Source organism: Varanus komodoensis, unplaced genomic scaffold (assembly GCF_004798865.1).
Source record: "Varanus komodoensis strain SLA01 unplaced genomic scaffold, ASM479886v1 scaffold1, whole genome shotgun sequence".
Taxonomy (NCBI): Eukaryota; Metazoa; Chordata; class Lepidosauria; order Squamata; family Varanidae; genus Varanus; species Varanus komodoensis.
The window spans coordinates 43,904,007-43,919,974 of record NW_025335268.1 but is presented as its reverse complement, the minus strand read 5'-3'; the positions used below and the strand labels follow the sequence as shown (position 1 = coordinate 43,919,974).

The following is a 15,968-nucleotide window of genomic DNA, read 5'->3' as shown; positions in this document are numbered from 1 at the left end:
AAGGAGAAAATGTCTCCCTCTCCGCACTAAATTTAATGCATCTATCATGTTTTCCCATACTTGCCTTTTTTCTAATCCAAACCATCTCAACTGGTTTGTAACCATTCCTCATAAGGGAATTCCTCTAACACCTAGTTTTAGTTGTCCTTCCAGGCACTTTTTCCAACTCTGTAATATCTTCTTTAGGTGAATAGTCATAACTGTATACAATATTCTAAGTGCAGTCACACCCATATAAAGGGGAGTATTTTATTGGCAGTTATATTTTCAGTTTCTTTCCTGATTATGCCTAGCATGATGCTTGCCTTTTCATAGTGTGCAGGGTTAAAGTTTCTTTGAGCTGTTAACCACTATCCCAAGATGCTTTTCTAGGTCAGTTATTGCTAGCTTAGATCCCATCAGATTACACTTGAAGTTGGGACTGTTTTTCCCAGATACTTTGCCTGTATCGAACCGCATTTGCTATTTTGATACCCCTTTTTCCAGTTTGGAGAGATTCCCTTGAAACTCCTCACAATCCTTTTTCATTTTAAACATTCTAAATAGTTTGATGTCATCAGCAAACTTGGCCATTCCACTGCACATTCCTAATTCAGATAATTAGGGAATAGTTTGAAAAGCATTGGTCTCATACAGAAACCTGTGGGACTCCTCTGTTTAAATATTTCCATTGGGAGAAACTACCATTTATTCCCATTCTTAGATTTCTATTTGTTAACCAGTTATTGATTCATAAAAGCACCTTCCCTCCTATTCCATGACAAAGTTTTCTCAGAAGTCTTCGGTAAGCAGCTTTGTTAAAAGCCATTTAGAAAGGAAAGTAAATAATGTGTACCATTCATATATTTACTGACACTCTCAAATAACTCTTAGTAAGTTAATGAGACAGGACTCACCTCTGTGGAAGGCATGCTGGTTCTCCTTCAGCTGGGTTTGTCCCGCTATATCTTTACTGAATGTATCTTTAATAACACTTTCAAACAATTTATCCCGAACATACATTAAACCAGTTGGCCTGTTATTTCCCAGATACCCACTGGATCCCTTTTTCAAAACTGGCATTACATTGGCTTTCTCTAGTCCTCTGGTACATTGGATGATATTAGGACAGTTTACATATTTTTATAATGAGGTCAGTGACTCTAGGCTGGATAGCATCTACGCCTAATTATTTATTAACTTTCTGTTTTTCAATAAGATTGAGAATTTCATCTTTTGTCAGCCTTATTTGCCTTAATTAATCAAACTCCCTTCCTGAATATATAACTTCAGGAACAGGTATCTGTCCTATGTCTTCTGCTGTGAAGACAGGTGAAAAGTATCCATTCAGCTTATCAGCAATCTCTTTATCCTCCTTTAGTACTCCTTTCATTCCACTATAATCCATCTGGATTTCTAGCTAGAATCTTTCTTCTGATATATTTAAAGAATTATTTATCATTGGCTTTGATGCTTTTAGCAAAATAAGCTGCTCAAAATTTTGTTGAGCCTTTCTTATCATCTGCTTGCATCTTTCTTGTGCTCCGTGCTGCTTTCCTCTTTTGGGCAAGACTTCCATTTTCTGAAAGAAGCCGCTCTTTAATGACTTACTTGACATTGTTTTAACTATGCTGGGGACCTCTTGGACTTTGTGTTATTCTTCCCAACTCAGCATCTATTATTGAAGTTTTAAGTTGTCTCCAAGCATTTCAAAGGGATGTTATCCTCTTGACTCCCCTATCCTATTTTCAGCAGTTCCTTAATTTTTTTTAGAAGTTTCATCTTTTGAAGTCAAATGTGACTGTGTTGAATCACTTTGGCAATCCTCCCCTCAGCTCCACAATATATAAAAATAATAGGGCACTGTTTCCAAATTACATATAAAATTAATAGAGAACAGTCATCTGGCACATCAAGAACCATACTACCTCTGTCAGAACTGGGGCATACATTTACCTAGCCAAGTCAGGGTAGTTGAAGTCACCCATGGCTGCAGCACTAATTTCATCTTAAGATCACCCTGAGCATTCTGGTCTGTGGGGCAGCATCCCATTCCTAGGACTGTATTAGTTTTAGAGCCTGGTAGCATCACCCACTGTGATTCTGCGAAGGAGCCTGCATCTACTCAGTTTTTAAGTCAGCTGGATTCTGTGCTCTCTTTGATGTACAGAGCAGCATCTCCTCCAGAATGCTCTTCCTATAAAATGGGCATTCTGTGTGACTATCCACAGTCTTGAACCTATAAATATTTTCAAAGCTAGGGTCATTTAATGCTTTTCTATTATTTCACTGGTTCTTTTCATTTTACTGCTGTTGGAACATGGGTAAATTGCATATCAACACTCAAGCTTTGATATTTCAACACTGAAGCCAAGCACAGATGACTTAACAGAATGTCCTAGCAGCATCAGCCTGAAACACTTTAAAATATAATATTTGGTAAGTTATCAAATTTGCTGAAGGTTTACAGGCAAAGCATGTTTATTACATGTGATTTCATACAGAAGGATCCTAAACTGTTGTACCAAACTGTACACAAGTGTGAGCATGCATGCCTTCCCTTGGTAAATTACGCTGTGAATCCTATGTGCACTTACCTGCGAGTAAGCCTCGCTGAGCACAGTGGGATGTCTGAATAAGCATTCATAAATCAGCATTCATAGAAAGGTATAATAACAAGTCAAATTGTGAGGCAAATTCTACTCATCCCAATTCACTTGATTTCTAATTGGATATACAGTATATGTAGGTATGGTGAACCAGTCCTCAATACTTTGGAACAGATTTTACAGAGGACTAGTTTCTCACATAATTGAACTACCTAAGTTACTATTTGTGGCAGTAGCCTTCTTTATTCACACCAGGTTGTTGTTCTGCTAGGGTGCAGCAATGGCTTCACCACTCGCAACAACATGAATGAGAGCTTTGTTGGGTGGTATAGAAATTAATTAATTAATTAAATGTGTCTGAGACTAGTTTTATTGTTCATGTCACTCAAATTGGGAAAGAGGTTTCTCCTTAAATGTGCAAACGTGTTTGTTATCGCCTGTTGAAACTTGCCTGTAACCAGATAGGAAGAGAGAAACACCCTTTATGTCTGTTTCAAATGCAGGTGTTTTTTTGATGAGTTAACAGAAAGACTTAAAGAATGGAGCCCAGCCCAAAATCTAGGAGATGTATTCATTAAATTTGGCCAGCAGCTTCAAACATACACAAACTTCTACAACAACTATGCAGTAATTCTGAAAACTATAGACAAGGTAAGAATATATCACCTTCACGGGACTCAAAACTGAGTGTTCCTTCTATATTCACTCTGTCTTAATAGAGATGTGTTGATGCTCAAGGACATCTTTATCCATCAGTGTTAAAATTGGTTGTAGGTATTCCCTAGGATAGCTGTCTAGTGTGCTACTGGTACAAGTGCTTTGTTTTTCTTACAAGGCAGAGGTTGTTTCTTCTGGGAAACCTCTCTGTTTAGAGCAGGGGTCTCAAACTCACAGCCCGCGGTCCAATTGCGGCCCACGGAATGATATTTCGTGGCCCCCATGTGATAGCAAAGTTTAGTGATAGTGTGGCCCGCGCGTTTTTCTCACACGCACCGGCGTGAGTCGTTACCCTGGGCGCAATGTTCCCTCTAAGCTGCACACTGGGACGGACGGGGCACGGGGGAAGGGCCCTGCGGCCTTCAAAGCTCCAGCGGCGCCCAGGCCAGCCTCCGGGAGCGACGCGGGATGAGCGGCCCACCACCACCACCGTGGAAAAGTGGAAAAGCAGACAAGCTTGGACAATTTTTGAAAGAATTGCCCTTTACCTTCCCTGAGCTTTCCAGGATGTTCAAGTGGACCGTGTGCCTTTTTGGGAGCACCTATCTGTGTGAAAAGCTCTTCTCCACCATGAACTTTAATAAGTCAAAGTTCAGGTCCAAACTTACTGATGAGCATCTTCAAGCGCTCCTGAGGGTCTCAGTAGCTTCCTCCCTCAAGCCAAATGTGGCTCAGCTGTGTAAGAGGAAGCACTGTCAGATCTCTGGCAGCAAGGAGTAGGAAGAAGTAAGAGAAGCCTATGTTCTGAAGAACCGTTCATGTTCTGAATTATTATTAGTAAAGATTGAGAAGATTGGATCAGTTGTACTCTTTTTGGAATACTTGAAATCCCTTTTTTGTGGAATACTTGATGTGGCCCAGCCTCACCCAGACTCTACTTCCAGCGGCCCCCAGGTAAGTTGAGTTTGAGACCCCTGGTTTAGAGCAATGGAGCCAGAATAGAGATGTTTTCAGCTTGAAGGAGCTTCAGTTTCCTCCTCCTGGAGGCCAGTATATAAAGCCAAATGCGTAATATTGTTGATCTGTTTTTAATTTGTTCATCTCTAAGCTGGGAGCAGTATTAGCCATTCCTCTGTTCAGCATGTCTTTGCCTGTACCATCACTCCTTCCTCCCACATATTACCTGGCCTGCCACCCCCATCAAATCTGCTTTGCATGGGTTTTGATCAGGACTTGCATAACTTGTCATCCTCCATACCAGATGTAGCTTATTAACATGTACTGTGGCTTGCTGAGAGCTTGGCCTTGCCACTTCTCTTTGCTTTTGCAGATCCAGGCAGCAAAAAGAGAATAATCAAACCTGCAGTGGCCACATTCAGCTTGTCATGGCACAAACTATGTGGGCCCGTTTCAGACCCATCTCCACAAATACCTGTATATATTCTATATGACAGATTCATATATACAACCTTTTATATATCAGGGGTGGGCAATATTCAGGCTGCATGTAAAAAGCAAAATAAATAAATAAATAAATAAATAAAAATGGCAGTGTTTGAAGCTAAATTTGTTTTGAAGATAACTTCAACGTGTATGGCACTCTAGAACAACAAATGAAAATTCAAGTTCCAGCTACTTTAAGTTGCCCACTTTTGTTATAAAGTAAGGTAAAGCAGAAGAAGACCCTGTCCCAGAAAACATGGGTAAAGGTTCATAGTATCAAATCAGTGATCTGACCCACCTAAGCTTTTCATGATCTGGGAACCTGGCTGAACTGCCTTCCCTGAGTCCCCCACCCCACCCCGTAGAGACTTCGAAGGGAAGCCAGAAGGGCATCCTTAGGGTGGCTCAGTTGAAAGATCAAGCCAAACCACAGTTTGGCCTCCAGTTTCTACGAAGCTATGTGTCAGCCATTTTTATGTTGTTTCCACCACTTGCCTGCATTCCTGTGACGTCTCCAGAGCTTCCTTCCTCAGCAGTGCTAGCGGCGGACAAAAGCCTCACTGCAGAACAGGCCTCAAGCCTGCCTCCAAGTGCAGGGAACGACCATGGCATCTAGGAATTTTGCAGCTTTCTCTTTATTTGGCTCATAGTTTTGTGAATCACATTCACCCTGATAACCCAGGCTTCTTGCTTTCACAGTGCAGGGAAACTATTCCAGTATTCCGTGCCTTCTTGAAGAGACATGATAAGACTGTTGTTACTGCCATGAGGAGGTGAGCTTTGTACTTCAAAGGGGGGAAGGGATTGCTAAAATGTGTAAGGAAAAATACTAGTGATCAGTGCAAGCTTCTTACTTGTTAAGTGTGAATATACTTTTGCTCATTGCATCAGGACTGGTGCTCTTAGAAAAAGGGAAAGAACACACTAGGTTAAATTAACTAAACAAGCTTAAAAAAATCTGACCACATGATTCCACTGTCTGAATCAGAGCTTGATTAACCCATAAGAAATACTTTGTAGAATGGCAAACTAGCAAAGCCAGGGCTTGTAATGTTTAGTTCCAATATTTTAGTGCTTCTCTGAGCTTAGGTCTTTCAAGTACATTCTGCAAATATTAATGAGTAGGAGATAAGAACAGAGCAGCAAAAAAGGGGAATTTTTTGCACCTCAGCCCTGTCTGGAACCACCTGCAAACTATTTCTAATATTTTCAGGAACTTAGTAGTTTCAATTAGAAAATGCATCATGCTAGCCTATTGCTCTTGTAAAAGACTACACATAATGTATATGATATACAGCCTACAGGAGCTTCTGTTGTGCCCTTCTAAGAGAGTTGAAGCGTATGTCACACTCTTGTATGCTCTGAGACTGCACACTCCTCCAGAACATACTGACCGTGAAGACTTATCTGCTGCAATTAAACAAATGAAACAATACAAGGATTATTTAGAGCAGGTCTGTCAATTATGTTCTTTTTGGTATGATAATCTTGCAGGAATCACTCAGACACTGTGGACTGACTAAGCTTTACATGCAAAACCTATGTCTGGATTTCAGAGTGGAATTTTATTCTAGAAATAGCTTTGCCGCCTCTCTTTGGATGAGGCCTGTGATGCAGGGAATCCAGCATTTTCTCCCTGTGCTATAAGCCATAAGAGGCAAATTCCAATGTGAATTGCCCAGATAATTTTGGCTATTGAGTGGTCTGGAGAAGAAATCAACTACAACCACAATAGTAGCAACAGAAATGCATGGTAGAGCTGCCTGTATGTTTGCCCTCTGACATAGAGGATGCAGTGAGTTTATCTCAACAAAAATTATGGTGGGAGATCCACTCACAGGTTTCCCATGAAGAATCCAGGTGCTCCTCCCATCAGTGTAGGAAGGTGGCAATCCGGCAGAGCCCTTTCAAGTGGTAACAACCTGCTTGTCAAATTCTCTATCCAGGATTCTCACCGTATTTGTGTAATTGATCTGAATGATCTTTGGATGAGAGCAACACAGATATAAACCTACTTGCTTTCATTGTCTTACCTTCCTTGTATTATATCTCTAGCTAAAACTGAATGTGGACAGAGAGGATCAAATATTAAGCATGCAAAGGCTCATCCAAGGATGTCCGGTAAGTTTGCCTGTGTTAAGTGCAGGGTAAGGAAACTGCATGCTGAACCTGTGATAAAGCCCAGGAAATGTGCCACAAGGTGAACTGTGTGCTCATTCATAAATAACACAAGGAAAAGAAGCACCTTTACTGAAGATGTTTGGAGATTTTTTTTAAAAAGTATAGGAGTGCATGTTAAAAGGCACATGACAGCGGGAGAAAACTGAAACCAATACATCTCTTGGGGATGCTTATTCTAAGGCTCACAAAGATGTAGTAAAGGAGTATGAAAATATAATGGCACCATGTGCAGAGTTTTTAATAAAAAAAATGAATCAACAATTGGAGCAAAGTGTTAGAATATGCCTTATGGATTAAAGTAGTGCTTAGCAGTGATGAATGGGAAAGGGAAATTGCATAATTGTTTGTTGAAGAGGGTAATATGGGACAGGCTCTAAATTGTGCCAATGATACTAACAGGATAGTGTGGCACCTGGTTTATGCTTAATTATGAAAGAATCCTATATAATAAGATAAAAAATTAGAAGTGGCTCTCAGACAGAGGGTAATAGTAGGTTCTTGGTCTGGGAAAACTTAATACTGCTGACCTAAGAAGCACTTTTCATTTTATCTGTTTTAGAAAAGACAGTGCATCAATACAAACAAGAGCTCTTTCAATAAAAGGTTTTTGTGTAGTTTGATGCAGTAAGTCCCAGGACTTAATTTAGGGCACAAGTGAACATCTGTGCTGAAGTGTGTTCAGAGAATATTTACAAACGAGTCAAAATTTTAATAACAAGGGTGGAGAACCCTTTTTGCTCAAGGGTTGAATTTGCTGTGAACAAACATGTTGGGGCTCTCTTGGCTACAGCTGGTGAAGTCACTGCACTGCTGGTATGTGGCCAGCTTGATTGCCCAAATCCATTTGCACACTCTCTGTCTCATACACAGGCTCACAAATGCATACTCCTTCCTGAACCATGCTCCTTCAGCAGCAGTTAAGAGTTTTTTAAAGCCTCCATTTGCACCAGTGAAGGTCTTTAAAAAGCCTGACTGGAATGATGGTGTGATTTTTTTTTGGAATGGATTCCTGGTATTGGGTGGGGGAACCACAGCTCTCTGGTCCCTAGCAGTGTCTCCCTTGAAAAATGCCTCCCCTTATGCTATTCACACCAACAGAGGCTTTTAAAAAGCCAAATGCTGTGTGGTATGTATTGGAGAGATAGAAGACAAGGGAAAACTGCTGAATGAAGAGGATTCAGTCTGGAAGCAAAGGGAAGAGGGGATGGGGACGAGGAGGTGGGACAGTGGAAGTTTACCATCATTCAGATTAAGCTTTATCCTGGTGCTTAAACAATTCAAAAGTCTATGATTAATGTACATAACCTATCAAGTACAAACTACATAGAAAGAATCAAATGTGGCCTGCTTAATTTTAATCTTCTACTGTTTAAATCACAGCAATTACTGAAAGCTAATAGGTATCTAATTAGGACACAAGATGTAGCCCAACTCAGCAAGTATTCTGAGAGAGTTGATTTGCCATTCAGGTAAATGTATTGATATTATAAGTATTTGTTGGGGATGGAGTAAGCCAAAAGAAAACTTAAGAAAAATGGCTACTTAAAAGTTTTGAAAGTTTGTATTCTAGCATTCTACAGGGTGCGGCAGAAATACCTCCCACGTTTTAAAGGTTTAAAAAAGGAAAAAGAAACATTTGTTAAAAATTAATTTCACTATTGTTTAAACAAAGGATTACAGTTTTTATTCATTTGGTTTTAAAAATTACATCCTCCAAATGGTGGCCTCTATTCACTATACACTGTTGTAGACAATTTCTGAAGCCTGAGAGATGAAAGTGAGCTTCATCACTTGTGAGAAGAACAGCATTTGCAGGAACATTTTGAAGGATATCGTCACAGCATGACAAGCGAACTTCCCAGTTGCGTTCATGCAGTTTCTGAGCAATCATTAATTTGTATGGATGGAACTTCAGATCAGTGTGTAGAATTCTTCTGACTGTTCGATCATACAATCCCAAGCAGAAGCATGTTTACGAGTTGAACATGTAGGAGACCAAGTAACAGAAAGTCTCACAGCTTGAACACTTTCTGGAGTTCAAGTGCTTCAAGGTCTTCCAGGTGACTTTTTTTTAAGTGCTGAACCTGTGGCTCTGAAATTTGCAACCCATAGCAGTATTGTTTTTCTATCCGGAACAGCATTCCGACCTAACATGTAATGAGTTCGAAAAGTTCTCTGTGTTGGAATTACAGATTCACCATTCTTCAAAAATGTTTCTACAGCAAAAGCACGCTGTGCACAAGTCCAAACCATATTGCTAGATGTGGGTATATGAAAAAAGGGAAGTCATTAGCTAAATGAAGACATCATTGCCACTTGCATAAGTTCATTAGCAACACATAGGTGAAAGTTTAAAATGTGGGAGGTATTTCTGCCGCACCCTGTATGTTTTCCTTTCTTTAGTCAGACTTATGTGAATTGTCTTTGACTAGAAACAAACAGCATGCATCGCAATCTTGTCAGCACATAAGCCTAAACTGTGGAGCTGCGACAATCTTTAGTTAATGGGCAGCATCCAACAGGGTGTATGACTCATTGATACTCTCGTGCCCTGCAGATTCTGTTCCACAAATGGCATCCACCACTCACACAAGGAAGATCTAATGCAACTTGGGACAACCCAAGGCATGTGAAAAGCTTGTTTCTGGCAGGAGGCCTATTTCTGGAACTCAGATAAAGGAGCTTGGAGGAGTAGCAGCTCATTGTTTCTGCTCATGTCAGGGTTTCCTTTAGGAAGTGCTAAACCTCTGTGTGGTTCAGTGTTGGGTCCCACTTGCATGATGCAACTGGGAGGACCCACCACTTCCGAAAGGGAGTCATCAGTATGGAGGTAAATCAGAAGGGTGAGTAGCCATCCTATTGGATATTGCCCAATGTTTTCTCCACCTTAATTGTGCCAATGGTACAGAAATAATTATTTCTAGTTAAGAACAGAAATTCTATCCTTTATAAGGCTTACTGATTAATTTCCTAATAGGCATGTAACTGCTCTAACTTAAAGAATATTTAAAAATGCAAAAAAACCTATTAATAACTCAGAAGTCTTGTGTGGATACAATTTGTATAAAAAGGTCTGGAAAACTGATTGTTTGCTTTCAATTTTTATAGGATATATCAACACACCTGCAATCTTAGCCTTTTTCTTTTCAATGATATACTTGTTATCTCACAACGCAGCATCTCTTACAAGCCTTTTCAACGGATCCCAAAGACTACTCACCACTTCTTGTCAGTAGTAACACTTCTCCAGCTTCTTGTTGAAGATATTCCGGATTCTAAATGTATGTTTCTATTACCTTAAAGTATTATAAATGTTGAGCACAATCTTTCAGGTTTTTTTTTTAATCCCACAAAAATTAGAGTATTGCACCAAAGTTAAATATACATTCACAACATCAGGGACAGGTAACTCTTCCATGTCCATCGGCACATTTGTCATTTTTTGTAGGGATTTTTTTCTTGAAACACATTTTCCCTGCATTCTTTTTTCTTCTCTACAGCATTTAAGAAAAAATTCTGGCAGAAGACTTTTGTCCTCACTATCAAGTCTGTGGAACTATAATAATATAAGCTGCCTTCGGTTCCTTGCAAGAGGAAGAAAGGCAGGGTAAAAAAATAATGCAGTAAGATAATGCTCCATTCTATTAAAATCTATGGAACAAGATTACAACGTAGCAGGGGAAAAGTATCCTCTTCTTAAAATTGGGATAGGGGTAGGAAACCCATCCTTCACAAAGGGCCCTGTTGCCCAAGCATCCTTGGGCAACAGTCCTACAGGAGGAATGTGGGATTTAGTCCTACAGGAGGAGACCTTTTTTCCTGCCTCTTAGATATTTGAATGGAGTGAAATTGCTCATCTTCAGTAATGCTTTGCTCTGTAGCATAGAGCTGTTACTCTGTAAAGCAGAACCCCAAAGCTCCATTCTTCACATAAAACTACTAATGCGGTGGGGCCATAATTTCACTAAAAGCATGCCTTCATGTAGCTTTGCTTTGATTTCTTGTTCAATCTGGTTAGTCCTGGTAGCTATATAATACGTTCAGCGTTGTATATTATACTTAACATTATATATACAGTACTATAGCAACATTGTGCTTTGTTACATTATACTCTAGTGTATTTAAAATCATGACAAAAAACACTATTGTAATACTTCATACACTACTTCATAGGTTTCTGAAGGCTGCATCCTGCCCTAAGTGATCAACATAATGAAAAAAAGCATAAGGAAAACCACTTTAACAACTCACATTTACATTCACTTTCTTCTGCTGGAGCAGAAAAATTCAGGAGAAAAGGATAAATACACTTCTAAACTTTTGCAGATACAAAACTGCAAGTATGAGCAATCTGTAGCTCTGCTCATCAATACATTGTATCAGGGGTCCTCAAACTTTTCCAACAGGGGGTCAGCTGAAAGGTGCCCATGGTGGGCGCAGGACGAGGCAGCCGCTTGCTTGCGAGGAGATCATTCCTCTGAGACAATCCAAACCGGTCTCCGCGTGGGTAAGCCACATGCACATGCAGCAAGTACAAAAACCTCTGGGGTGGGTCAGTTAAATGTGCATGGTGGGCCGGATCTGGCCCACAGGCTGTAGTTTGAGAACCCATGCATTATTTCATCTTGGAAAAAAAATAGGCAGAAACAGGATTGATGTAATAGTGTGTAGGTCAGCTAGAGTGGGGAGGTAACAGGACTGGACAAACCTATACTTCTGCAGAACCCCCAAATGTCAGTGTGGATGCCATGTTCACACAGGAGTGCACATGAAAGTCTGAACTATGAAATTCTTTACTGCAGAAATCATGCTCTCCGTCTATGTTGGACTTTTCATGTACAAAGCTCAGGTATAAAGTCTACTCATGGATGCCTGGTATTGAGTAGTATTGCTCAATCTAACTCAGTAGCCTATAGCTTTTTTGAGAATATGCCAGAAAAGGATGATGGGATGGGAGTGATGGAAGAGATCAAATGTAATGTAACTGCTGTGGAATAAAATGGGCTGTTAACACTGTACTGCAGGAAGGCTATGGTACTGGAATGGATAAGGCTTCAGCACTTGAGAAACCATTTGTGCTCAAAGGTCTAGGTAGATTGAGGTAGATTTGGTGTCTGAAGAGGAACAATTGATCAGGAAATGCTTCAGTCACAGCTATACATATCCAAGGATACCAGCAGTAGAGTGCATTATCTTTTGATGAGGCAAGTTTGAGTATGGATAATTGTTTCATTTATAGTAATAATGCTGTGTTATACTTGAGCTAAAGACATTCAGAACAGCTTGTTAAAACACTAAAACCAAGAAGCTAATGAAGTAGCTATACATCAACTGCTCTTTGCAACTGTTATACTGCACCAATTATGTGCTATGCATTGTAGAGAGACAAACAAATGTGTACATATATTAAATGGACAAAGGGGATAAGGAAGTGACAGCTTATCAGTGAATAGTGAAGATACGAAAATGCTAACAAATGAGCATTCTTTAAGTCTTGGTTTCATATTGCTACTCAGAGAATGTAAGCACCTATTAGCACATGACATTCATGTAAATGTCAATCCTTAACCATTGTGTGTGTTGTTACACAATCTGTCTTAAGTAAACAGAAATCTTGAGAATTGGTCCTATTGTTAGGTCATCCAAATTCATAATCCTTACAATTAGTAGCATTTCTTTTTACAGATATAAAGAATGCATTTCATCTGCGAGGACCCAGGTGTCAATGGATTTGTTCCACAGAGGATGATGACAAGTTCATATGGCTTTCTGTGTTGCAAGGGGCAATCAGATGTAGTATTGAAGAGGATGTGAACTGTTCTTGAGATTTTTCATTAGTTGCTCAATACCTCTGTGGGCACAGATGTGTGATCATTTAACTGGCCTCATATAAACATAATTGGCTTTAAAAAGGTGACTGCAGACAGTTAAGAAACCCAAACCAACAAAATCCACCCAGCTGCTAATAATGTAGACCTTGGACTTTAACAAGTAAAAACTTGGATTTGAAGCAAGCTTCCTTTGTAAGTTCTGCAGCAGAATGAGAAACTGTCTCAAACAAGATGATTGCTATGACATCCATATATTGCTCCAGTACTGATTAGGTGGACTCAGCCCCTGTGCTATATCTAATGAAGAGTATTCCAGTGTGTCAAAATCTTGACAGTAGGTTAGAGGTGATGAGGAAGGGCAGTCCCATCACTTGTGACTTACATGGCATCCTGACATCCAGTATACTGGCTTCCCCTTGCTAATTTAAGGGGAACAGATTGGTCATAAGGTACTATAGGGAGTCCTGTATATGTTTTTCTAATTTTCACAGAAGATTGACTGGATGATTTCAGTTACAGAATCCTAGCCTTTTTCAAGCTGTGTTACATACTTAACCTGTTTTTCCACTACTGAAGGGTAGTTCTCTCTGTAATACACATCCTTTTCATGCATTGAGCAAAAACAAATGTTCTATGCAAATAATAAAGTGCATTTGCTGTAACAATATATATTCTCTCCTGCCATAAAAGATGTAAGCTAGTACATAGTTGTACTTATTGTAACATATGCAGTTACCAAACATGATTTTTCTCATACTCTTTGCTTTGCTTGAACTGCTTTCCAGCTTGGAATATACTGCAGATGGATCTTTTTACTTCTGCCAAGAATCTGAGATCATGTTTGCTCTGTACTAAAAGAGTAGTTTGCATTCAAACATTAGCACTTAATAGAGGGCTGAGACTTTAGCAGGACATTCTCAGTTTGCCATTAAATACTGAAGTGAATATGGTGTTCCAGTTGTTCTTAGTAGAACTGTGCATTCCATCCAATGTGGAACTGCATTTATATCCTAATGAAAGACAACGTAATTCTCTGTGTTAAGCCAAATTAAAAGGATTCAGTCAAATTAAAATATTGTGCTGTTTTATTGGTGTAAAAATCACACAATTGCTAGTTCTGATTCTGCTGAGATACATCCATGCACTTTAACATCTATGATCCCACAGCCAGAATAAGCCATTAAATAGAATATCTGCTGTTAGTCAGCATTAATGCAAATTTACATATGAGATCAAAAGGTGTGTATTATACAATATACAACAAATCCTAATACAGTACATCAACCTGAATAGCAGGATACACTTAGGAAACTGTTAATAATGAAGCCTCTCTTCAAGCCGAAAGAATAAGGCTTGGAGACATAGGGAGAAATGGTAACCCAACCCTTTAAGGAACAAAATAGGTTTGGGGGTGGGTGGGGTGAGAGGCTGGGAAAGAAGAGCTGAGGTACTGACACATTTCTTGATCATAAAGTGTGTTACAGTAAAGTCTTCCAGATGCATCAGTTATTTAAGGGGCAATGTGCAAAGCATGCAACTACAGGTGGTGTTCAGGAAATGCGCATGACAGATTAACACCCAATCCTTTCACAGAAGGTATGCACTCATGTGCATGCTGCAAAATCAGGGTCATAAATGGAAATAGTTCAACAACTGTCAAGCTGTGGGCATGTATAAAATACAGAAACAGGAAAGGACAACAAAATTTATTTGGTATGGCAAGGAACTGAAAGAATGTGTGTGGCACTTGGAAAGCATATCTAGGGTTACTCAAAATGGCATGCTGTTTGAAATTACAGATGCCTTACAAGGTTGCAAGGTGTGGCTTGGAGATAACTGATGACCACAGCTGGTTAATCTTCTCTTGCACAGTCAGAAGAAAAATGCGTAAAAGGCATTTCTAATAAATATATGTGCTTCTGCATTAAGGTAGATATCCATTTGGATATCTAGGATGTTGTATTCATCATCTTTGACATGAAATATAGAAAATCCATCAGGTAATCGATTCCAGTTTGGGATATAGGCCACTGAAGTTGTACAAACCTTGCTCCAACTTAAAAATTGTATCCTCCCAAGAAAATGGGAAGGTTGGCAGTGCCAATATATAGAACATTCAAGGAAACATTTATTCCATTCTTTGTATTAAAATTATAAAAGTTACTTAAATACAACTGTGGACAGAGGACAAAACAATCACAAAAATGTTAGAGTGCACTGAGCTGAACATATGGGTTTTTAATCAGGCCTTTTACCCAATTTCCCCTTTCAGAGTTAATTCACAGTTAATGGCAATTGGCTTATAAGTGAGAGAAGGGCCGAAGCTGTTCCAGTTGAACCTCCAGTGAAATTCTCTCTTCAAGAACATCCTAGAAAGCAAAGATTTTCCATTTACATACTGTAATGAAAGGATGCCCCCAAATAAAATGCAACTATTATAATCAACATAGGTATTACTATTAAATACAGTATTTAAGAATTAAAATATGTCATGTGTGTTATATAACACACTGTGATATTCTAAATATCAGGTAATTATTTTCTGTAAGCCACATTGGAGAATCTTTCTGGAGCAAAATCAAATAAACATAACTCATTTTCTTTTATGTTAGTTTGAAAGGAGGAAGCTTCCCAAATAGTGCATGTGCTTCTACAATAGCAGACACCTGGCTTGTATCAGCAACCAATGCAAAAGCTCTGACTCTGATACATGAAAGAAGCAGCAGAATCACTAAAGTGGAAAATACAAAAAATAAAAGTACAACTTATGATTAAGTCTGGGGTTTCCAGTTCAGAGAGGTGAAAGATTTTACCTTTAATTGCTGCTGTAATTCACTGTTCAATCTGGCCAAAACCGTATTGGTCTCCTTATTGCGTCTGATTGATGCCTGAATAGCCTTCTTGTCCTTTCCCACTGATCTGAGGAATTATTTCATAAGACAGCTTTCAGAAAACACTGAGTATTTGGTTCAAATCATTTAGATTGTTCTGAATTAGTACTTAATTTCCTAGCTCCCTAATATATGTAGTTACATGGAGGTTAAGAAAACAGCCACAATGAAGTGTATAGTTTTCACACACTCACCTGTCAGTAGCCTGTCTACAAACTATATCTAAAGTACCAATCAGAAATTTTGCCTTTTTTCTTTGAAGATGCCCCGTTGTACAACTCAAACGACCTTTTAAAAACGCTTTGAAAAAAAGACAAAACTGTATTTGCACAATTCTCTGGACTATGACCCTTGTGTACGTTTTAGGAACTCTCCAT

General features: G+C 39.2%; 2 protein-coding genes across 7 annotated transcripts in view; one reads left to right on the top strand and one right to left on the bottom strand.

Annotated features, from left to right (window-relative positions):
- ECT2L (epithelial cell transforming 2 like) overlaps nucleotides 1-13,767 on the top strand; it is a 37,953-nt gene extending 24,186 nt beyond the window's left edge. The window contains exons 15-21 of the mRNA XM_044423575.1: nucleotides 3,092-3,239; nucleotides 5,388-5,461; nucleotides 5,986-6,142; nucleotides 6,744-6,809; nucleotides 8,250-8,338; nucleotides 9,978-10,150; nucleotides 12,555-13,767. Coding sequence (XP_044279510.1) covers nucleotides 3,092-3,239; nucleotides 5,388-5,461; nucleotides 5,986-6,142; nucleotides 6,744-6,809; nucleotides 8,250-8,338; nucleotides 9,978-10,150; nucleotides 12,555-12,694 — 847 coding nt within the window. The 3' untranslated portion in view covers nucleotides 12,695-13,767. The remainder of the gene's footprint in view (nucleotides 1-3,091; nucleotides 3,240-5,387; nucleotides 5,462-5,985; nucleotides 6,143-6,743; nucleotides 6,810-8,249; nucleotides 8,339-9,977; nucleotides 10,151-12,554) is intronic.
- REPS1 (RALBP1 associated Eps domain containing 1) overlaps nucleotides 13,768-15,968 on the bottom strand; it is a 59,135-nt gene continuing 56,934 nt past the window's right edge. For all 6 annotated transcript variants that reach the window (XM_044423623.1, XM_044423600.1, XM_044423586.1 and 3 more), the window contains 2 exons: nucleotides 15,514-15,619; nucleotides 13,768-15,069 (listed from right to left, as the gene is read on the bottom strand). In XM_044423623.1, the coding sequence (XP_044279558.1) occupies nucleotides 15,540-15,619 (80 nt within the window). In that variant the 3' untranslated portion in view covers nucleotides 13,768-15,069; nucleotides 15,514-15,539. The remainder of the gene's footprint in view (nucleotides 15,070-15,513; nucleotides 15,620-15,968) is intronic.